At 49.3% G+C, this 23,103-nt stretch overlaps 1 protein-coding gene across 3 annotated transcripts in view; it reads right to left on the bottom strand.

Annotated features, from left to right (window-relative positions):
• Positions 1 to 23,103, bottom strand: part of CREB3L1 (cAMP responsive element binding protein 3 like 1) — a 45,196-nt gene that overhangs the window by 10,879 nt on the left and 11,214 nt on the right. For 2 of the 3 annotated variants that reach the window (XM_032113588.1, XM_032113586.1), the window contains exons 2-7: positions 10,000 to 10,228; positions 5,287 to 5,447; positions 3,644 to 3,722; positions 2,572 to 2,732; positions 1,780 to 1,929; positions 937 to 995 (exon numbers count right to left, since the gene is read on the bottom strand). In XM_032113588.1, coding sequence (XP_031969479.1) covers positions 937 to 995; positions 1,780 to 1,929; positions 2,572 to 2,732; positions 3,644 to 3,722; positions 5,287 to 5,447; positions 10,000 to 10,228 — 839 coding nt within the window. The remainder of the gene's footprint in view (positions 1 to 936; positions 996 to 1,779; positions 1,930 to 2,571; positions 2,733 to 3,643; positions 3,723 to 5,286; positions 5,448 to 9,999; positions 10,229 to 23,103) is intronic. The other variant, XM_032113587.1, reaches the window with a different exon arrangement.

Raw genomic sequence — 23,103 nt, 5'->3', positions numbered from 1 at the left:
CTGCCCCTTGAGCGAGGTCAGCCAACTCCCCAGCCCCGGCATGAAGGTCCCCATATGGGACACTAGCTGGAGGTGATGTGCTCTGATGCCTGGACATACCTGTGCACACTGAGGTGCAGCATGAGAACCTGAAGGTGCCTTGAATCATCTGCTTTAATTGAGCATTTCTGTGGAACTAGAGAAGATAAATAGCATCAGGGAGAAGAGTTAATTAAAGTTGGGTTTGGAGGTTGTTTTTTTCCATTTGTTGATCTCAGATGGTGTTAGTAACTGGGAAGAAAATGGTAATTATACAGAAACATGAATTTGTGCCTGGATTTCAGCATTCTTCTTTGCCTGGGAATGTGCATTAGGGTTGCTAGTACAGGAATTATTTTCTGCCCTGTCAGTGTCATGTGACTTCACTTTAGGCTTATGCCTGCTAGGCGTGCAGGACCTCAAGGTTGCAAGGAGAAAAACAAAGCTAATGCAGAGAGTGGAAGTGGGGGAGAGTGTGGGGAATAACTGTAATGCAAGGTTTTTCTTGCTGTCAAGTGCTTGTGTGTCCACCTTCATGGGAAGAGAGGGCAAGAAAGCCACTATCAGTGCCTTCACACAGCCTGCCACTTATGGGACAGACAAAATAGAAGCAACTTCTAGAGGGGAAACATGACTCTTACCCAAAATCCCACCTTGTTGGCAGCCAAAATGGCCTATGTTTTGCAGGGGACCTGCCAAACGAAGCAGTTGGAAACACAGAATTTCTTGACCAATCTTTATCCCGCAAGAGGATTTCTAGGAGGGAGGAGAGTAGGGGCAGGATCCCAAACCAAACTCCTGTGCAGCCAGCCTTGCAAGGAACTGTATTTTTTGAGCAATTCAGAGACAAAACACTAGAAAGGGGGGCTGTGCATGGACAGAATCCTTTTCTCAAAGTAAGACTGAGAAGAAACTTACTTTTTCTCTAGACATTCCACATACTCTTTCTTCTTCCTGCGGCTCTCCTGAGCTGAGATCTGTGAGGGGGGCAAGCCATCAGAGGGGAGTCAGTATCATGAGCCTCTGGACATTTCTTTGTGGCTCACGCATCTTGTCTGTTCCCTGCACACACAGTATCCTAAAGGCAAATGTGGAGTTGCCTTCCAGTCTGCCATTCCTGCTGGTCTCCAGGCCAAAACTGGGAGGGATGGATGCTGTAGGTATGCAGCCTTCCCTGGCTTGTAGCCCACAACCTTTTTTTGCATTATGCCCCTCGCTGCTGAGAGCATCTTTCCACTCCTCTGACTCACATGGGTATGTGCTGTGGCCATGTGGGTTCATTCTACCCAAGACCACTTCTGAGTCATTGGGTGATTCGTTCAGTCTCACCATTTCTCCCACAGGATGCTTTCTAATCCCAGTCTAAAGTCTCACAGCCTCTGCCTGGCTAGTGAACACTGTGCATCACCCGTCCTGCACCATGCAATGGCTTTGGTTTCCCTGCCCTTGCAACAAGGCCTGACCAGACCAGTTTGTCTGATCTGTGATACCTTAGCTGGTGGACCCTGTCCCAGGCCACACACTCCCAGGAGCTGGGCTGGAAGCCACACTTCCCAGATATGGCTGTTTGCAGAACATCCAAGCAGAGATGCCCCTTGGCACCATTTTGTGGCTTGCGAGGCTTGTGCTAGTGTACCAAAGGCAGGATCCCACCTTTTCTGAGCTGCAGTGCAGCTGAGGAGGTGAGGGTAACTATAGCACTGGTCAGCTGAGGATGCTCTGGAATCATGGGAACTGTATGATTACATGTTTTGCAGTCACCTTGTTCTTGATTTTCCTCCTGACCCTCTTCAGTGCTTTCTCCTCTGCTTTGGTGAGGGGCAGCTTGGTAGGAATGGGGTAGCCCTCTGCAATCAAGGTGCGCTTCTCCTCTTCAGTCAAGAGCAGTGGGCCAGAGGTTCCTTGTAACTTCTGAAACACACAGAGAGCATCCATCAGTGTCACCAAGAAGTTCTACTCCAGTGATCCTCCTTAAAGCCTTGCAGAGCAGCCAGAGGCTGTACACATCAGAATAGAATACACTACTGCCCACTGACACCAAACAGGTGCGGGGCAGTGCTCTTTCCTACTCTCAACCCGATCCTAGGGGCACAGCTCAGCAACTCCTTTCCTCTTTTACTTGGGAGGGCATCTGCTCCTTCACAGTGAGGCTGGCTACACACTTACACTGCAGGACCCTGCCAACAAACTTCTGGGTGACGGTTAAAATGGTTCGGATAGGGGAATTCTCAGTAATTCCTCTCTCCCATTAGCCTCCTCAGAAAGTCCTCTAGTGCATCGGCCACTTCCCAAAGAATGGGTGAAAGACAGTACCTGCTAAAACAAGGTAGCTGCTGGTAGATTTTATGCAAGATTCATTGTGCCTCTCCTCACTCCTGCGAGTGCTTTTTGTCCCCACATCCTTGTGCTAAGGCATCACATTGCCTTGATAGAGCATTTCAGCTTGGAGACCTTAGCAAGGGCAGGAACCTCCACGTGAGCCTTGGAAAGCCTCCAAAACCCTCTGAGCAGCAAGGAGCCCTGTGTCCCAGTGATGCCCTGCTGCCTCCTTACGTGTGGTGCTGTGAGGAGAGGTGAGGAGGAGATGGCAGTAGAAGACCGAGCAGCCGGCCGGGCTGGGCTGGAGGGAGGCAGGGACCGAGGGCTCTGAGATCCGTCGCTGTCACTGCCATGGCTGCTGGGCGGAGTTGGAGGCATCTGCACCAGGTCATCTACTGAGAAATAAGGAGATCAAGTCAATGGCTCTCATGTCAGCCTGTTGGTACAGGCATAGGGCCCTGCCTATAACACAGGGCTGGAAGGAGAGGGTGATGAGTTTCACAAGATGGAGTGGGTCTGAGAAAAAGGCTGAACTGAGCACTGCCCAAGACAGAGGTTAGACTGACCTCAAATGTGCTAAACTAGGAACTGCAGAGGAGCTGGCAGGGGCTTTGCCAAGGCACTGAAGGTATTTACAAAGCAATAAGGTACTCCAGTGTCAACCAAAATGAAGTAAAAAGCCCATGATATTTTGCTCCATAGCCTGTTAACGAGTACAGAAAGCTCTGTGAGAGAAAAGCTCTTCCAAAAGCACTGCAGGACTCACACACTTGCCAGCACACTTGATCCAACAGGGCTCTGGTCACTCAGTTGGTTTCCAAGCACTTGAAAACTGTCCCCACTTTGTACTGGAGAGCCCTAGGGGCCTTAATGGAGGTGGGAATATGCCTTAGGAATGTCTCTCTGTGGCAGTGGGAGTTCCCATAGTGCTTTCATTTGTGCATCGGCAGATTTTCAGATGCTTGGGTTTCTTTCAAATTAAACTGGATCCTGAATTTCCTGACATTCAGATGGTTATTTTTGGATAGCTCTACAGTCTCTCTGAGGATTTTAAAGCACTCTTGCATATTTCCAGATCTGAAGTAGCCTGTTTTGCCTGGGAGTCCCTGTCTGAACAATTTTGTGTGTGGCTGCTGATGCAGATGCTGATCTTAGTTGGAACAGTGCAGTGCCCACTCCTCTATTGCTCTGTGCCCCAGTGCTACCTTATGTGAACGGCTCTGCCCTCAGGTGTTGTCTTTTCTCCCTGTATAATAACAATCTATATCTGAGTAATACAGCTGACCAGGAAATTCTATCTTCTTACCTGTAGGTACATTTAGAAACTGGTTCACCTCTTTGGGTTCAGCTTTGATCACAGGTGCTGGAGTCATTTCTATAGGAATCTGTGGAAGAGAAGCAGAAAGAGCTCTTGGCCACTGCTACCTCCCCTGCCCAGAAGGATCCCACCAGTTCTGTTCATAGCCACTGCTCCCCTGCTGCCTGTCCTGCCCCATCTCACAGCTCTGCCCCAAAGGAGCCTCTCACCACACATAAAGGAAACCAAGAGTTCAAACATAAGCCCCTGAAGTCTCAGTTGCTGGGCACACAGAGTGCAAACACATTTGCAGAGGAAGTGGCAGTGGCAGATGGATGTGCTGCCAAGTAATGCACTGAGCTGAGTACCTCCAAAATGGAGATGACTTTTATTCTTGGCAATTCTTCCTTTGATAGACCCAGACAGTGTAATTTAAACCAACCCCTGCGTTACCATGGGAAGTCCCTCTTTGATCTGCCTTCATTATAAAGGGGAGTATGGAGGTTGTACAGAAACAGAACAACCCCCCCATCCTGTTCACATGATTTTCACCAGGACCACTGGGCAACTGTTTCCAATTGGAGGGGACTGAGAGCTGAATAAAGAGTAGATTTACTCCCATCTGCGTTATGCTGCCCCTCAGCCTCCTGCCTTGCCAGCCCCCAGCCCACCATTGGGTGGAGTTTTTACACTAAACAGACACATTGCAAACTCCTCCAGACTGTAAACACAGCTGAGAGAGCACCATGGTATGATTGCTGAGCACACACAGCAGAGATCTGAGGGCACAGCAAGTTCAAGCTGTGTAAATAATAGAGGAAGTTTGTGCACAGTTTTGGCTGGAAGAACCCATTTGTTTTGGATGGTTGTTTAAATGGGAAGATGCTGAGCGTGAGTGAAAAAAGGAAGTGAACCCAGAGATGGTCTACTGTTATCTACTGAGCTGCTACAAGATAGGCAACGTCTGTGTGAGACTGGTCAGACTTTCTCATCCAACACAGCTGGACTCAAGGCCAGCTGAACTGAGCCCTCAACTTACACCCACATACCAGTGGCATAAGTGAGCCTCCTTCAGACAAACAGGCTTCTTAAGAACCTAGATATGACCAAAAGTGTTGGCCCCTTGTTACATAGAAATAGTAAATCCTGCTGCTTCACAGGAAAAAGCAAGCAGGACCTGGAGTGGGACCAACATTTCCAGTGAGCAGCTACGAAGAGTGAGAGGCCATGTGACAAGTCCAAGGCCATGAAAAAGACAGTGCCAGAGCAGGGGTCTATATGCAGGTATAGTGGGGTCACTGGCATCACATTAATTGACACTCTTCTCTGAAAAACAAAAATAAGCCAAGAGTGGCTACAGAAATACTGGCATATTGGAGGGGACAGATCTCCAGTAGGTGCAAGCATAAAGCTTTTGGCTTTTGTGCCAAGGAAACATGCTTATATTTAACCGAGATTGTAAAGCCTCCCGTGCTGCCATTTCAAGAGGAGAATGACAAATAATGCGGTATCTGGGCTTTGTATCACCCTCTCCTGTTTGTCCAGCAGCTAAATCACTTTGCAGAACCCTGCAGTCACGTGGCTGGGTCTGCATCACCAGGGGTGCTGCTGTGTGAGAGCCCAGGTTCCCGATGGATCTTAGATGGGCTCACCTCCTCGGGGACTGGCAGTCTCTGCAGAGGGTTGAGGTTCAGCACTGGTATGGAGCTGGCAGCTAGCTGGGACTCGGGCAGGTCTAGAGCCAGGTTCTGTTCCTGTTTCACCATGATGGAGCAGAGCTTGGGCCCCAGTGACCACACTCCATTCTCCAGCTCTGAAACATGCACAACATGAGAGTCAAACTCTAGCAAGAACAGGGCAAGAAAAAAAAAGCCATGCAGACAGCTTCCCCTGACTGAGGAGGCTGCCTTTCCAAGTTTAGCACTGTCACCACACAAGCATGTGCAGGCCCACAACACACAGTCCAAAAGGGAATGAATCCCCAGTGTGTGGGGAGCACACAGGACAGAGCTAGAGGAATTGTGTCTCTGCTGTGCTCTGACTGTGCAGCCCAAGCTCTGGAGGACAGCTGCAGGGTTTCTTCCCCCAGTAATGTCTAGGTCTCATCCTCTGGAGCTTATTTATATTTTGGGCTCAGTGAGAGAAGGATGCTGGGCTGTTGCTCCTTAGGCAGCATGGCCATCATCACAGAGCTGCCAGGTGTGTTACCAAGAATAGCACCATCTCTTTGCTGGAGAGCTGGTGAGAAAGCAAGCATGATGACACTGAAAGGCTGACAGTGCTGCTTTGGCCTCCCGATGATGTTATGCCAAGCACCAGGGCTTTGCTGCATGACAGAAGAGGAGGAAGGTCCATTTCTGTGGAAGAAGCTCACTGCAGCACCTGCTTGTGAGGCTGCTTCCACAGCTGCTCCCCTCAGTCTCACCTCTGAAACCCTCTCCTCCGCTCTGGGCAGCTCAGGGCACTGCTGTCCACAGCCGTGCCCTGCTGCCATTGCTGGCAGGGACAAGAAGCAGCAGTGAGGGAAAGGGAGTGTCTGAAGAGAACTGAATGGAGACGTGGGGGCATGCTCCCCTTGCCTCCTGCCTGCTCTGTCCCATGCACATCTGTGGTGTGAGCCTGGCTTGCCACTGGAAGTAGAGATCCCAGAAAAACTGCACATCAGATGGGAAAAAAAACTGCTAGGCAGGAGAGCTGCCTGGGCTCTGCTCTAGATTTTCGGTCTTTGCTCTTCAAACACTTCAGCCTGCCAAAAGGCTACTCCTAGCTGGCCTGCAGCCTGTGCCCTCCTTCCTAATGCTCATCCCTTCCCTTTCCCTTTTTATCTGACAAGCAAAAATACATTTGGCTTGACACAGGACAGATTATTGCTAAGCATGTCACCAGAGAGAGCTCCAGTTGCCTCCACAAGGCCACAGTCTGACTCACTCTGACCCCTCTGCACTGCTCTCTGCATGCAGCATTCTGTCAGGCCCAGGGATGTTGCCTAGCAGTTCTGCAGTGCAGGCCTCAGTCCAGAAGATGTCCTGGCAAGAGGAGAGAGGGAGAAAGGTCTTTCTCTGCTCTGAATCCTGCCTCTGGCCTTTGCTTGGACAGAGTGGTGTTAAAGCCCAAACAAGAATTATATATGATAACACAGTGTTGCCCTTGCCAATGGAATATGTTGTCTTCCTGTCTTTGGCCTAGCACCTCTTATTTTCTGCCTAGACAGGTCTCTCTAGCAGATGTTCATTCCTTCCAGCTGCCTCTGTGAGTGGACATCTTCAAGCAGAGACACAGCTCCTGTGGCTGCTGCGTGTGTCTCAGCTGTGTGTGCTGCTCTCAGTGCTGCTGGATTGCTTTCTAGAGATTCCCACAATGCACCAGGGCCAATGTCATCAGGCAGCGTCTCAGGCAGGGGTGCACTGCACAGATGAGACAACGCAGAGGCTGCTGAGCAGACACAGACTGGGTTGTTTTCCCTGTCCTGCTAAGGACACTGAACCCGCAGCTGGTAGTGAAGCCCTAGTTACTCCTGGTATGCAAACCCCTTCTGATGGAAAGAGGCAAGGTGTCACACAGCCACAAGTGCTTGTGTCCAGAAAATTTGGACTGACTTCTGCCTTTCACAGAAATGAGGGATCTTGAGAGATCTTTCAGTCTATCCCACTGCTCTAGGCAAGTTCAAATAAACCTCTGTCAGTCCTGACAGATGATTCACTTGAACCTACCCTTTCGAAAAGTGATGAAGAGTTCAGCTTCCCCCATTTAAACTCTTCTATGGTTTTGCTATGCCCACCATGGGAACATTTTGCCTGCTGACTACTCTGAAGTTCCTTACTGTGATTTGAAGCCTTTTCCTCCTTATCCTTTCTGTTGCAAAGATCTGCATTTCTCTTTTTCTCAGATGTGTGGGGTATCCTCTGTCTGTGAGGGCTGCTACTGAAGCAAGTTACCAGACAAGGGAAAGCAGACCACCAAGGGCTCTCTCCGATCAGACTTGATTCAGTGAGAGAGCAGCCCCCAGTGCTGTTGGTCCAGACAGGCCAAGGAGCAGACACCCAAATAAGTATGTGCAGTCCTCCCATTTCCTGTCTACATTCTGACCCTGCTCTCTTTCCCACCCTCGGAGATTTATCTGGGGAGTGATTGGGTTACAGAATCAGAAACAAATAAGCCATCAGAGGGTCAATGAGGACTGAGGAGTAGGCATCTTGTATGGACACGTCTACATTCTGCTGCCCAAGAGGATGTTTCAGAGGTAACACTGTAACACTGCAGATTTCACTGTACGTTGGTGGATGAGGCACGCCAAGACACTCATCCTCTGCTCTAGATACTCTGTACCTATTGGGAAGAAAAATGGCTGAGAGATATCTGTTGCTTCCCAGGGCTGAGGAGGTGAGACAAAAAGAGCAGTGAGAAAGCAGGACCTGTACAGGAGGGCAGGCACTAACCCGAGGCCAGTCCAGTGCCTGCTGTTCTGCACAACCCTGGCTGCCCCTGCTCCTGGCATCAAATCACACCCTGCAAAACTGAGGGCTGGTACTGGGAAATGAAGCAGCCAGCCTGTATGCACAAGCCATCTGGAAAGCAGACTCCACTGATAAGCAGGGTCACAATGCACCCAGTGGCTTGCCCTAGCTGACCTGTGTTAGTGAGAACCATGTGGGAAGGGGCAGGATTTGGAAGAGTTTTGGAGATCTGCAGAAAAGCTGGGAGAAAGCTGATAAAAGGCAAGCCAGCTCCAAGCCTAGACAGAGCAGGGGCATTCCTGAGGAGCTCAGCAGACTGAGCAGAGCTTGCTTAATGTTAAAGAAAAACCATTTCTGGGTAATTAATTTGAACTGAATGTCTAAAAGGACTGAGACTGGATGGAGCTGTGCCAAAAGGACTGCACAGTGTTGCAAATACTGGACCTGACTCAGGGTTTCACTAGAATATGATTCACATGCAATTATGAGCCAAGAAAGCCCTGGAAAGATGAGCTGAATTATCTAGCTGCAGGACTACATGCATGGATACTCCTATACCTGCCACCTTAATGCTAGGCCTTACTCCCTTATGAAACTGATCTGCACTCTCAGAGAGCAAGTGCCAGGCCCACCTCAAACTCCTGGGTTACGCACTGTACACCCTGTGCTGGCCTCTGCCCAAGCATCAGTGTCACACTCCATTCAAGAGAGTCATGGTCTTGCCTTTGAGACATGACAGCTGAAGGAAGGGCATGTGCAGACACAGTGGAGAGAAGGAGAAGTGGTGCTAAGTGTCTCAGAGAGGAGTTCTTGAGATAGCTTCATGCAGGCAGTCTTCATTTCACTGCTTTCTACAAATGAATCCTTTTTGCTTCTCTCATTCCCAAGTCATTCTCCTCCTATTCATTTTCAGGGGCAAAACAAAGTTGTGTTTATTTGTTCATGCTGGTTTGGCGTTTTTTTGTTAGTCGCCCCCTCCAAGACTGCACTGGGGTTAAAACTAAGGAAAAAGAAATGCAAAACAAAAGCTTTTTTGGTACTAAGACAGAGCTGCTTGGCCTGCCATAAGCCTCTCTCCCAGCACCTCTCTGAGATGCCCCTAAGGAATGTAGCAGATGGTTGTGCCTTTTCAAGGACCAAAGAGGCAGCAGAGGCAAGCCTTCTCTCCTTCTGCCTTAGCGTTTGTACCAGAAAGCTGGGATCATTCCTAGTCATGAGAGGGAAGCCTCTGTCCCAGGTCTCACTGTTGCTCAAAGGAATAGCTTTCTTCTGTGTACACTGAGTCTGTGCCACTGCTTTTTCAGGCAGCCTGGTGTCCATCAGCCGTTGGGACACCCACACAATCCCACAAATTACAGGACTCTCTGTAAGGACAGCTCTAAAAATACCCAGCCATCATAAATTATCCTGAAATGAATTGTTTTAAAAATAAGTTTTAAAATGACTGTTCCTCTCTGTCTCCTGCTAAAAGATCTGCTGGTAAAGAAGCCACTTAGCTTTCCACATGTACCAGCACTGGCTGCAGCCAGAGACTCATGCTTCCTATGTGCAAGCCAAAACCCTGCTGCCTGATGCCAAAATGGAGCTGGATCTAGGGCATCCACACCCAAGTTTGCAGGGTCCTAAAAAGACATTGCCTACTGCTTGCCAGAAGCTGGCAGCACACTGAGCCACAGCCAATTATCATCCTCAAAAATAACAGTAAGCCCAGCAGAGGAGTAATGTGACTATGAGAGCACAAATGGAAGGGAAAAATGTGGGCTGTATTTGACAACAGCAAATCAAATTCTTCCCTGGATTAGCCATGCGCAAGTCCAAGGAATAGCCAGTTTGTCCTTATATATGAAAGCCAGCCAGAGCCTCTGTAACAGATGTGCCCAAAGCTGTGCAGCGTGCACATCTCATGCTCACCATTAGCATTATCTTCAGTCTTGACAGGCACGAGGGGGCTCTGGGGAGCAGAGTCTCCACTGAGGGAATAGCTGTGCTCTGCCTGGATGCCTGGAGTGGGTGGATCCAGGTCCATGTCCAGCAGAGGGTTCTTCTCAGCCAGTACTGGGTCATCGAAGAAACTGCTGAAGAGGTCGTTGGAGAAATCCTCCATGTTGTCAGAGAAGTGATCCAGGTTCTCTGAGAAATGCTGAGGAAAGACAAAGGGAGAAAGAGCATTAGTGTCAACTCCAAGAGGGATCAGAGAGCCTTCCTCTGCACTGAGAGTCAAACCTCAGCATCAGCCCTTTTTGCATTTGGAAAAAGCAGTTCCTATTCCTTGCCTGCATCAGTTTGACAAAAACATCTTGAATCAAGATAGAAAGGGATGTGGTGCTGTACATCACTGCATGTTTATCTATGCCACAAACACTCATGAAACTTTTCTACATTATCTTATCTCCCCCTTCCTTTGTGAGTATCTATCTGTGTCTTCCAAACATCATCTCACTGTGACAACAAAATGAATAGAGTACAAGGAAAGAAATTCCTATGATGATAAAATATAAGTGTGGCAGAAAGTCATGGTCTTCAGCACCTGTCCTTGGTGACAGACACTTTTTCATGTTCTCTGCCAGCAGCAATGGGCACACTGATGCCCCAGAGGACATCAACCCAGCTGCTGATTTCTATCAGAGAAAAAAGATCAGTTGGATCAACGTAACAGGAAGGCCCCCTGTTGTATTTAATTTCCTCTGGGATTTAACAGCCCCTCTGTGGACCATATGAGGTTGTACTTCAGCCAGATAATGCCTGTGAAATTCAGCTGCCCGATGAAGTTTAAACACTACAGATGGGTTGTTAACAACAATCAATCATTCCACTAATCATTCCAGTAACAGTCAGTAAATCTGGCCAGTGCTGCTGCAGAGCTGAGCTCCTGATGCTTCAGGGAACCTGCTTCCTTTGAGGCATATCCTCCTATTCAGAAGTCAAATCACTAACTTTTCCATTTGCTACAACAAAGCATTGGTTGGGCAGGGAGAAAAATGATGGCTGCCAAACACCAGCTGAAAAATGATCCCATTTGTTGGCAGATTGAGGCTTCTGGCTCAGGGAGAGGAAAGAAAAGACAGATAGATTCAAGTGACTATATTACACAGACAGAACTGTGTAACTTAAATGAACTGGAGAGAGCTCAGCAGAGTCAGACTGGGTCTGACCCCACCCCCTGCCTGGAAAAGCATCTCGGTGGGCAGAAAGGCATTGAAAGCGGTATACTGAAATACCAAGAGCAACAGGGTATGAATGAGAGTGGGAGAGAGCACATAGGTCCTAGAGTGGAGACATGAATGCCAATGAATTCCAGTGTGAGAGCTCAGCTCAGGAGAGAGCCTGGCTTCTAGAGACGCATGGGGTGTGTGCAGTCCTTTCTTTCCCCAGTGCTAGGACTGAGGCAGGAGGTGGCCAGAGGACCCCAGATGCTGGAGCCCATAGGTTCCTGCTCCTACTGGAAGGTATATTTGTTTTACCTGAGCACAGTACCACTCTGTCAACATTCCACTGGCTGTCAGAGCTTTGGGGTGAGGCTGGGGAGTGAAGTAGGAACAGACCCACACTTCCCACCAAGTAGGGGAGGGAGATGGTGAGTGGCAGCAATCTTCAACATGTCAGTGCCTTTCACCCTCCAACATCATCCTTCAGCCGCTCAACTTAAAACCTCAGATGCTCACAGAGCATGCTGGAAATGGGGGTGGAGTCCCTGCCACCTGCATTCTGCCTGACATGAGATTTTTCTCCATTCACTTCCTCCCCACTTGTCCTCCAACTGCCTGGAGTGACAGCCCAACACACGACCATCCAAGGCTTCCCAAGAGACCAGACAATGCATGTGCAAGTAGAGTGGAGAAGGCACACTCATGCTAAATCCTAGTGTTGAGGCCCTCCCTGCGATGTCTGGGGTAAAGTTTTCTCCACTTGTTCCCACAGCAGAAGCAGAGTTGGTGGGGTAGCTTGGTAAAATCTACCCAGCCATTTCCAAGTTGCCTAGGAGCATTTTTGCACTTGAATCAAGTAACAGAAAACACCTACCATCTGTGGGGAGTGTAACTTCAGAGGGAGCTGAGTCAGCAAATGGAACTGGGTTAGATAGCTATCTAAAAAGCACTGGAAAACCAGGTTTTGTCTTATCCTACAGCACAGAAGGATAAAGAGTTTGGAGTCCTGAGCATTAACCCCAGAGAGTGCCTGCTCATGTAACAGCTGTTCTTTGTCTTGTGTTCTCTAAACAACACAAGCAAACACAGGATGTGAACATGATAGCCTTATGGTAAGGGCGAGAACCACAGAAAAGTGAAGGGATTCAGAGTGCTGGCTGCCAACGCATCACGACACAGCAGAGCTGGGCTCAAATCATATTTACTATTGTAACCATCAAAACTAGAACCACTGTGTAGCCATGGAAGAGAAGCAGAGCTGGATGGACAGCTGTAGGGAGAGCTGTCTGTGATGCTGCCATGTGCTTCCAATTTCTTTCACAACTGTGCATTAACAAAGGCAGAGGTGAGATTGAAGAGTCAAGAAAATGCATTCATGCAGTAGTTACACAGATTATCTTTTAGCAGCATCCCACCCACATTTAGAACAACAATCCCTTGGTCAGTCAACAATCTCTCCATTGTTGGACAAACCTGCCTAGAGGGAAGAGGTGGAGATGCGCCTCTGGCTTTACTCCGAAACTAAAAAATCACCCCAGCTGCTGCTGAGGGGTGAGAGATGAGTAACGAGTGCAAGGGGCTGAGTATCAGAGCCTTAACATAGGCACCAGCACTGGCAGGAGTAATTTCAGGTTTCTGGTTCTTTTAGACACCGCACAGCAGACTTGCTGCTGGAAGACCTCCCTGTTTGGAAATGAGGATGAAGGCAACACTGTTCCCCCAGAGGTGCAGGAGTTCAGGTCCCCAAGAGACCATTCTCTCCCAAGAGACAGAGACCTACTGCACAGTACAGGAAAAACATGGGTGATGAGCGGAGAATGAAACTTGCACCCCTCCCTGGGCAATCCAGAAATGCTGGGGCATCTACCCCTCTCTGGGCTTCCTCTCTGGGTCTTATCCTCCAGGAAAACTAAATACCGGCAAAGCCTTCTCATCAAAGCAGCCCATTTCAGCTCTCACCACTCACACATATACCAGTCCAACATCTTCAAACACCGATGGTGGAGAGAAGGGAACTAGCCTATGAGATTGGCAATAACAATGGTTATTATCAAAGGGGGCACCAAGGATCCAACACCCTCAAGGAGGAAGAGTGCCTAGAGCTGACACAAAGCTGGAGATTGTTATTTTACTCAAAGAAGGAGGCAAGAGGCAGAGGAAAGCTCTGCCCTTCAGAAGGAAGGGTAAAGCAAACAAAAATAATAACATGGCTTTGTAGCTGGCTATACCCACAATGGAAACTATGGGACCAGCAGGAAGCTGTCACCACATCTCAGGAAGACTACTGGGTCTCTTGGGTTGGCTCTGTTCTTTCCTGAAGCCAACAGGTATTGTTAATTTTAGATTTCTAATTAGTATAGGACAGCTGTGCATGCAACCACATAGTAAGAAGAGAGAGAGTCCTCTTGTCAAGATCCGACTGTGATGGACACAGTGAGGAGCAACCAGACGTTTATTTTGGCTAGATGCCATCAAAACCACTACTAATTAGTTTAGATTGAGCCTGTTCACCCAGAATATGCAAATTTTGTCCCACCCAGCCTAATTCTGGGAGCTGCACTTATCTGGCAAAACTCAGAGAAAGCTTCAGCCATACTCTTCCTTTGCATGTGTGAGAGAGGCTTCAGGGAACTGCATGTCCTAGAATATGGTGACTTAGGGTTGTGTAGGTAACAGCAGTGCATGGCAGGGTCAGTGCTCCAAGCTTCTGAGCAATAAAGAGAAGCAGGTTTATCACCTGACTAAATGGACAGTAGCTTTATCCTTGCTGGAATGTAACATGCCAAAAAAGTGCTGGGTGGTCACTAGCCCTCTGTTCCCACCCAGGCTGGGGCCAGTACAGCTAAAGGTCTTCATGTGCTGCCATGAAATGACATGACTGTGCTGGGCTTTGGGGAGACTTTTGCCAACACAATGGCAACAAAGGTCTCAGCAGACCAGGGAAGGTCCAAGAAAGAGTCCATGGAACTTGGATGTGAATGAAGGTGGGATGGACAGAGATACACAAGCACAAACAGCCTCATCCTCTCACAGCCTCTTCAAGACCAAAACTCCTTGAGAGTGCCTTCCAACCAGGCTGAGATCAGCCAGCTCCTGCTCCTCAGAAGATTGGTCAAGAGTTTTTAAGTGTGACAATGAAGGACTCTGCAACTCTGTTGAGATTCTCCTTTAAGATATTTCAAGTAGCTTTCACGCAGATGGGCCTGGCTTTAGCAAGGGGGACCAGTCAACTGGGAAACTTGACCCTTACCATCCTGGCCTAGAGGGAGTGGGTGTGCAGTGTACTGAGGGAAAACAGTTTCCAGATGGGATACAAAGCTCACAGCACAGTCTCATTTTGCATTATTCGCTCCTGTTATCTTCCCCTCTCTTTCACACCCTCCTTCCTTCTCCTTCTAACTATGCTCCAAAGCCAAGAAATAGCACGAGATGTGTTTCCAAAGCTGTATTACCAGTGAGCGGTCAGGGTGGGGGCAGCCAAGGGACAGAAACGCAATGGCGAGGATATGCTGGATTTCCTGATCCAAGGCTGATTTCTGGCTGCCCATCCCCCTCAAATTCTAGGAGGACAGGGAGGCAGCGCCCAAAGAGGATGAGCCAGTGTCCACACGTATGGGGAGGCAACAACCATTGCATCTCTAGGCCCTACAGAGAGCCTTAACCTGTTCTGGTGCCACAGCAGAATCTGCTCAGGCTGAGGCCACCTCAGCCATGGGGAGAGAGTGAGAATCTGTCAGCTCCTGGCTTCTGCTCCCTCCCACTCCTGGTGATCGACATAGGCACTGACTCTTCCAAACATATTTTCACCACATGTTTTCATCCTGACCTCATGCTTAGGGTTGTCTAAATAGCACACTGTATGTGCGTGCGTGCACTTCTCATTCAAACACCCTTTCCTGTTGTACAACAGTTATCTTGGGAGCTAATGTAAGGCATCCAGATATCCAAATGCAAGCTCTACATATACCCCCACCCCGAGCTGGTGTTAGAACTCTGGAGGCCCCAAGGAGAGACTGAAGCACTAAGCCTTCTCCCCTGCCCGGTTGCATGTGGGATGCCTTAAGAAAGCACTCTTGTAGCCCAGGGGTACCATGCATGGCTGAGGCGGTGATGACTTCCTCCCTCAGGATCCACTTCTCTGTACTCATCCTGGCTGCATCTGTCCCTCCTTTTCCCCTTTCATGCTTCCATTCTTGGTGACTTTCCCCTTCCCACCTCCAGCTGAGTTGTTTGGACACAGTCTCCCGTCGGGATCAGCCTGGTTCTCACAGCCTCTCTTGTCCCACCACAATGGTCTTGCTCCAAAGAGAAAGCAGTGAGGGGCTAATCCAGCTGGGCAGCAGCCCAGGCCCAGGAGACGAAAGGCCTTTGCAGGTTGGAGGTTCTGCTCGTGCTGGCAGGCAGTGAAGATGGGGAGGGGATTCTTCTGAGTTTTCTCTTTTCTTTTTGAAAATTTTTTCCTCTTTGCTTGCCAAGATAAATCTCCTGTCCCAGCTGTGACATCTGCATTTCCCTTCTCTGCTTTCACTAAGGAATGAAGCCCCCTGCACTCCAGCTGCACAGCCGAGGTTTTCTTTACATTCCAGGAAAGAAGAGCCCATACACTCCAGACAGTCCTTCTCCTCTCTTTAAAATGCAGTGAATTTCAGACTTTATGAAAGTGAAGTTCTCAACAGTGTTAACAAGATTCAGGCAGGATGGACAGATGCTGTGCACACTTCTCCACACAGCCAGCCAGTGCATGTGCACCCCAAGGGGCACAAGTGATCATCCAGCCACCCCTCGGCTGCCACCCCTCTGGTGCTCCTCCATCCTGAACCCGTATTGCCTTTGTATCTCACAAATCACAGGTCTCTGCTGCTCCATGTCTGGTGTGCTCAGGGCCCTGGTGTGCCTGGACAGCTTGGCACTGACCTGCTACCCCCTTGCTGTTGCTGCTTCTCTGCATGGCATGGCCAAAGCACCAAAGGCCAAACTGCCTGTGAATGCCACTGTCATTCCCCTCCAGCAGCAGGACAGCATCCTGAGCAGCAGTGCCCCTGTCTTTCCCAGGCACTGCATCAATACCCAAGTCACCCGTGATTTCTTTCAGCATCACAGCCTTAGGGGTATGGTGGACCAAACACTCCAGACACCCCAGGATGGCAGAGTTTGACTGAACCTGATCTGGAACTAGGCCCAGAATTTGCTGCTGTCTGTAGAATTGTATAATCACAGAATCATTTAGGTGGGAAAAGACCTCTGAGATCATCGAGTCTAAGCTATGACTGAACACCACGTCAACTGGAACAGAACGTGGCACTAAAACTCCACAGCCAGTCTTTCCTCAAACACCTCCAGGGATGCTGACTCCCACCACCTCTCTGGGCAGTCCATTCCAATGTCTAATCACCCTTTTTCTGAATAAATTCTTGCTAATGTTCAAACTAAACCTGCAGTTTAAGACTACATCCTCTCATCCCGTCTCCAGTTGCCTTGGAAAAGACGCTGACCCCCACCAGGCTACAACCTCCTTTCAGGTACTTGTAGAGAGTGATAAGCTCTCCCCTGAGTCTGCTCTTCTCCCCGCAAGGCTCAAGCACAACTCGCTGTGGAAACCTCCTTCCACCGCGCATCCGTGCCAAGGGCCTGGATTTACAATTTCCAGCGCTAGGCGCCACAGGACCTAGGAGGGACCGTCGGCGGCTCAAGGCACAGCCGGGGGAGGGCGATGGCGGGCGCGGGGCCCAGGCCGGGCGCAGCAGCGGCGCGGGCGGCGGGGGAGCAGCGGCCGAGGAGCCGCAGCCCCTCAGGCTGCGCGCGGGCTGCCCGGGCCGCGCGGGGACGGCGGCGGCGGTTTAACGGTCGCCGCGGCGCGCTGCCAACGGCCGGCAGCCGCGGCCGCCCATTGGCCCGCGCCGCCGGGAGGCGGCCAATAGGAGGCGGCTGCCAGCGGCGCGGCGCGCGGGAGGAGTGCAGGGTTAGGACGGAGCGGCGCGGGCCGGTCCTGCTCGGGCCGGGATGCCGTGAAGGGGAGCGCCCCGGGGACATCGCCACAGCCCCTCGGCACACACGGCTCCCGCGGCTTGCCGCAACCTCCCTGGCAGGCAAGCAAGGCTTCGTGGTTTCCCCCCGTCCTGCCCTACAACCCCGGCAGGGGGGACAAAGCCATCAGCTGACGGAGCGGGTGATGTTGTTAAAAAGCATGTGCACAACACAGACCGCATGGAAATTCCGTGGCCGAGATTGCAGCCATGTAATATCCAGCTCAGAGTTCACAAGCCTGCCGTTCACTGAGGAGAATCTTGGGAGGCACCAGGCGCAGGGAGAGAGCGTGAGTTAAGTCTAACTTCAATGCTTCTGCCCCTAAAAGAATAAACAGAAGGGAGTAAAAAGTATGTGGAAAGTTGAAATCTGCTAGCCTGTGACTGGGTTTCCCAGTGGCCCCAACGGAGGACTTGAGTGCTGCTAAAGTCATGGACACTGGTGTCTCCACACCTGGCACTAGCGTGTTCAGCATGAATGGGATTAGCAGCCGGCACACAGCACCACCGGCAGTGGTGATGGAGGAGAAATTGGAAGTGCCCTGCAAGGGGAACGACTGTGAAACAGCACAGAACCCAGGCTGAGGCGATTCACAAGACAAGTGGCATTGCAGCGTGTCCACAGCGGTGTGGCTACTGTGTGCCCTCCCACCCTGTGGGTGCCAGGTTCAGAGCAGATACGCATGTACCAGGGAGGAGGGGGAAATAGCACCCTCCCCTTGGGCAAAACGGGCTGCACTGGCCTGGGGTGGAAAGCAGCTACAGTACATGGTTTGCCTGGCATGAGACTAGCTGACTCTGCAGAGGTAGGAGCACCTCTTCTCCAAGCAGTGGCACTCTGGAGGATAAAAAGGAATGCCTCTGCTTTTCAGCATGCTTTTGCTGTGTGTATGCTACATATGCAATGAATGTCCCAAATTTCCTCTGGCTTACAACTGCCTTGCAGCTGACTCTGATAAAAAAAAAAAATTAGAGCAGGACTTAAACCATACACAGAACTGGACACAACCCTCTCGGGATGAAACATTTGGATCGGCTGCTCTTAACCCTGATTTGGCAGAAGATTTGGGGTAAATTTCTAGGAGTCTGTGAAAGGTAAATAAAAAACTTGTCCTTCTAGGCTTCTTTTGAGCTTGCAGAACTGAAGACACCTGCTTGCTACAAAACAAAGCCGCCCTTATTTCTAAGCCATTGTGGTGGCAGCTGGGCTGTGTTCAAACAGAGATGCATAGGAGCTGTTCTCCATGGGAATGCAGGTATCCCTGGGCAAACTGGCAGGGGTCCCTTCCTCTTCTTTGCTCCTTCCCAAGCCAAGGTCAGTCTCCAGGCAGAGACTTCACATGAGCAGTAGCCCTTAGAGAGAGAAGCTGTATTGTCATCTCTGTCCCCAGATCTCTGCTGTCTTGGCTGGATTGGTGCTTTGCCTGTTTGTGTGAACATGGCAGCCTCAGCTGCGTTTGAGCAGGCTCCCAGTGACACCCTAACTCCACACCATGACAGGGCTTTCAGCTGCTGTAGCATCTGGGGGTGGGAGCTCATGTGAACTTTATGTCCTTATGTGTGAAAATATAATCCATCATTTTTGGGAAGGCCCTGTCTGCTATGTTAACCTGATCCGCCTCCACCCAGGCGTGCCCTTTGCAGAGCCCATCCACCGCTCCTCAATCCCCACGGAGGCACAGCAGCCAGAACACAACTGGGTGTCCATAGCCATGTCTGTACAACCAAGGGATGCATCCCTAGCCCAGCCCTGCAAATCTAGAGGTGCATCTACCCTGGAAAAGCCTACATGGATTTAACTGTGTGTGGTATGTCTGCCTGGGAAGTTTGGAGAAAAATTCTGCTTAATGGCAAGGGATGCACGGAGTGAGAGCAGGCAGGGCAAATTAAAGAAAATACTGGTTTATACTCTGTGACTCTCTGTGAACTATACTGCCATGCTGATGTGAAACCATGTCACAGTATCACCAAAAGACATGAAATGCAGCATGAACATTCAATACAATTAAAAATAAATTAGAGAGGTGCAACTGCTCAAGCCGGTCACCACTCAGTGGGATGGGAACATTTATTCAAGAACCAAAATAAACTGGAATAAATGCCACTCCACCATTTCTTCCATCTTTTTTGGAAGCTTCTGGCCCTGCCAAGTATGGAGTTGAAGCTGCCAGAGTTGGCAGATCTCTGCTCTTACACAGCTTGTCAGCCCCATGCCATTATGGGCCTTTTTTTCTGCATCTTGCAAGAAGGAAATAAGAAAGGCACACTGGGAGATAGAGGAAATCTGCTTTGGGAGATAACCAGAAAAGGAGGAAAGGTCTGAATTATCTTTACAATCATCTTCATTTGTCTCATTGAAACTGTTTCTCTTTAGTGCTCAGAGAGCAAAATCAGAGATAATTCACATTTTGTCCCCTGGCAGGTCCCTGGAGACTGATAAAGAAAAGCAGGCCTTGAAAGAGGAAGAGCTGTACTCTGTTCAAGTCCAAAAGCTGAGGCATGTAGCTAATACCAAATGTTACTGGTGGCTTTCATTCCCTGGGCCTTTGTAAAGGGCATTTAACAGAGCAACTAAGTCTGGGCCAGCTGATTTGTTACTCAAGGATGTGAGGGATTTTCATGCAAAATCTTGAGAGAGCAAGAGCTGGGACTCTCTTCAGTGGCCAGGCTGGGCGAGAGTTGGGTTTTGCAAGCAGCAGACTGAACAGGGTCCTGCACCAGGACAGTTTTCAAAGCAATTCAACTTGGAATGTAGATTTCTGACCTTCTGCCAATATCTCAGTGGAAAATCTGTGCCCTAAGCAGCAGATAGGAAATTAAACTTGAGCTCCAATGCTGAGGGTATCATTTTTACCTCAGCAGTGGAGCTGCAAAAACCAGAGTCTCTTGAGAATGGGGAAATCCTTCCTAGGCTGCAAAGAGCAGTAACACCTCTCAGACTGTTCATCACTACTGGGGTAGCCTGGATTAACACCATCCCGGGGTAGAATGAAGATGTGATGCTGGTGAACCAGGGGTGAAAGGCCTGCATTTCCAAAGATAAGGATGGATATCTGACTGGTCAGAGATCAGGCAGTCACTTCAACCATGGGATGAAAATCACAGCTGAAGGAGAAAAGGAAGCCTATGAAAACCCTTTCCCAAAACCTGGCTCTCCAGCTATCCCTTCTTCAGGCTGGACTTCTCCACAACAAGACCCAGCAGTCGAGGACCCTGTAACCGGTAAAAAGAAGTTGAAATGTGAAGATGCATGGTATCATGTACCAAGTAATGTCAGAAGCTTCTGAGAAGCAAAGATCCCATGCTCCTTTGAAGCCAGGAAACCTATTATGCCCTGAACTCCTGCTGTGAAAGCTCCTGTGTCTTAGATCAAGCAGACATCTGCACCCCAACGTTGGAGTGGTCTCTGCAGAAGCTGGTGGATTTGGGAATCCATTTTCTGGACATCCCTGGACAAGGGAGATGATGGATGGCCTCATGGGTTTTAGGGCTTAGAGGAACTACTCTGGTAATCAAATATGGTTCCTTACAGAGCTGAGAGCCTCCTGCTTCAAATTTGTCATCTGCAACTGAGCTCAGTTTAAAGGCTCCAGATAAATCCAGCCCTTTCAAAAAAAACCCCAAAAACAACCAAAAAACAACCAACTGTTGTAGACGAGAAATACAGTCACCAAACAAATGAGTCATTGCAAAGAGGGACTTTCTAGCTTAAGCCTCCAAAATGTTTTCTCAGGCTTTTTGCTCTTGGATGAACAAGTCCTCGCTACCAGAGATTTTCCTGAGAACAAATCCAAGTCACCTTTTAATCTATGGAGTGTGTTATGGCATGGCCATACCACATCCACTGCTGGGCTGTTCTGCAAGCAGGGAGAAGTTGAGGAGCTATCTAATGATGGCAGGTTGTAGTCATGTAACTCCATGTTAGCAGCATATTCAAAGATTAAATTATCTTTCTGTGTAATTAATTGCTTTTATTATTATTTGATTATGTTAAATAGATTTTAACATAATCAAATCACAGGTGGAAGTGAGTGATTCCTGTGGGAAAAGAACTTACAGCCCTGCCATGGTGGCCAGTGCTGCAAAGCGATAATGAAGACTGTGAGCCTTAGAAAATCAAGATAAAATCTACAGTGGTTTGGCTTCTGGACATCCTTTCAGACCGGGCCTTATTTTGCAGATATAGAATTCAGGACAAGAACCAACCTCTGAGTATCCATCATGGTTTTATGTGCAACAAAAGAAAAAAAGCGTCAGTGAGATCTTCCCCTTTTGTCCCTTAACCTTGATGCTAAGTGAATTTTCCCAAGTATGGTGTTCTCGATATACAGGAAACCCTTCACAAGTGCCCAGTATGTGTCCCAGCACAGATGCAGTCCCCTGCTCCTGCCTGGATCCTCACAGCACCAGGCCTTCTCATGCCAACCCTTCCCTCATGCCTCTGCTGCTTGATACTCCCCTGCTTCGCTCCTCCTTCGCCTTCCTCCTCTCTCCGAAAGGGTGCACACATCTGGCTTGCCTTTATTGTGTGATAAATCTCACCCTGCATCTTGGGTTCATTTTCTGAAAGTTTTGAATGGTGTCTTGGAAATGCAGTTGGACAATAGGAGCTCTTTGAACCCAGGCCAGCTGGACGGGACTCCTTGCATTGCAGCTGACATGCAGGCTTTGGCGGTCTTTCTCGGCTCTTTCCTCTCTTTTCTTTACAACATTTGAGTTGTCCTCAAACTTTATTTTTGGAGTGGGCAGTGCATTTCTGAATCTTTTCATCATTATATTATTATTAATTACGGTCATGACTATTTCTGCTGGCACTCCTGGGTGGATCTCTCCTCTCTCACTTAATATCTTGGGTACGACTACCTTGGCCACAACCCACTCAAGCAGTGACTCAGAATCCCTGGCCAGTTCCCAGGAGAGATGCAAGAGTTTTGCCAATTGGTTTTAAAAGAGGCCATCGTTTTCCAGAGCTACTCTCTCACTCAACAGAGCTGAGCTGGGTGGAAAAGCTCAGCTCTGTGGTTCCAGGGAGTCCATCCCTGGTGGACAGGCTGTCCCTGGGTTATTATGAAAGCAAAGCCCCGCTCCCTTTGCATGCAAGCAAGACGACTTCTGAACCAGGCAGTAGGATTCTCCACTGAAAATAATTTTGCTCCCTGGGGGTCACTGCACTCAATTTCCCCATTCCCAAGCCCCTGGAGGAAACAAAGCTAAGGGAGGCAGGCATGTGGGCAGGATGAGGCATTGTGAGGGAGGGAGTACTGGATGCTCAGGTCAAACTGTTGCCTAATGTATCATCACACGGCTACCCACATATTGAGTCAGAGTGGAGAATGGCATAATCTGAAGCAGGCCTCATTGCTGGGTTTGAGGTTTGCTTGCAGCAGTGGTACATGGTAGAGAAATCCCATCTTCATCCTCTGAGCATCTCAGACTTTCCCAACCATGCAGGAGGATGGGAATTTCTCTGATTCTAAAAGCAGGAGGGGACCTATGGCTCAACTGTTTGCCTCTCTACACATTGAGTTTATGTAGTGAAGAAGGCTGTTTGGCTCCTATGCGGCTCCTGTGACTTAAAGACCTTCAAATAGTGTGCTCTTATGGAGGCAGACATACAAATCTTCTTCATTTCTTCATTTTCACAAGAAAAAAAGAGATGGCTCATCTTGGTGAGGCATGGCTGTCTCCCACAGAACATGGTGGGAACCTGACTGAGTCCTTCTGACTAGACTGCACTGCCTACTGCAAATGGCACTGAGTGACGGAGGGAAGGAGATGACAGGCCTTCCATTATCAAGAGTGGGCACTTGGCAATGTCAGACCAGGTCCTTCCCAGCCTCCCTTCC

The sequence above is a fragment of the Corvus moneduloides genome, chromosome 6, assembly GCF_009650955.1.
Source record: "Corvus moneduloides isolate bCorMon1 chromosome 6, bCorMon1.pri, whole genome shotgun sequence".
Lineage (NCBI taxonomy): Eukaryota > Metazoa > Chordata > Aves > Passeriformes > Corvidae > Corvus > Corvus moneduloides.
The sequence above is the reverse complement of the archived record's forward strand: the minus strand, read 5'-3'. Positions and strand labels throughout refer to the sequence as shown.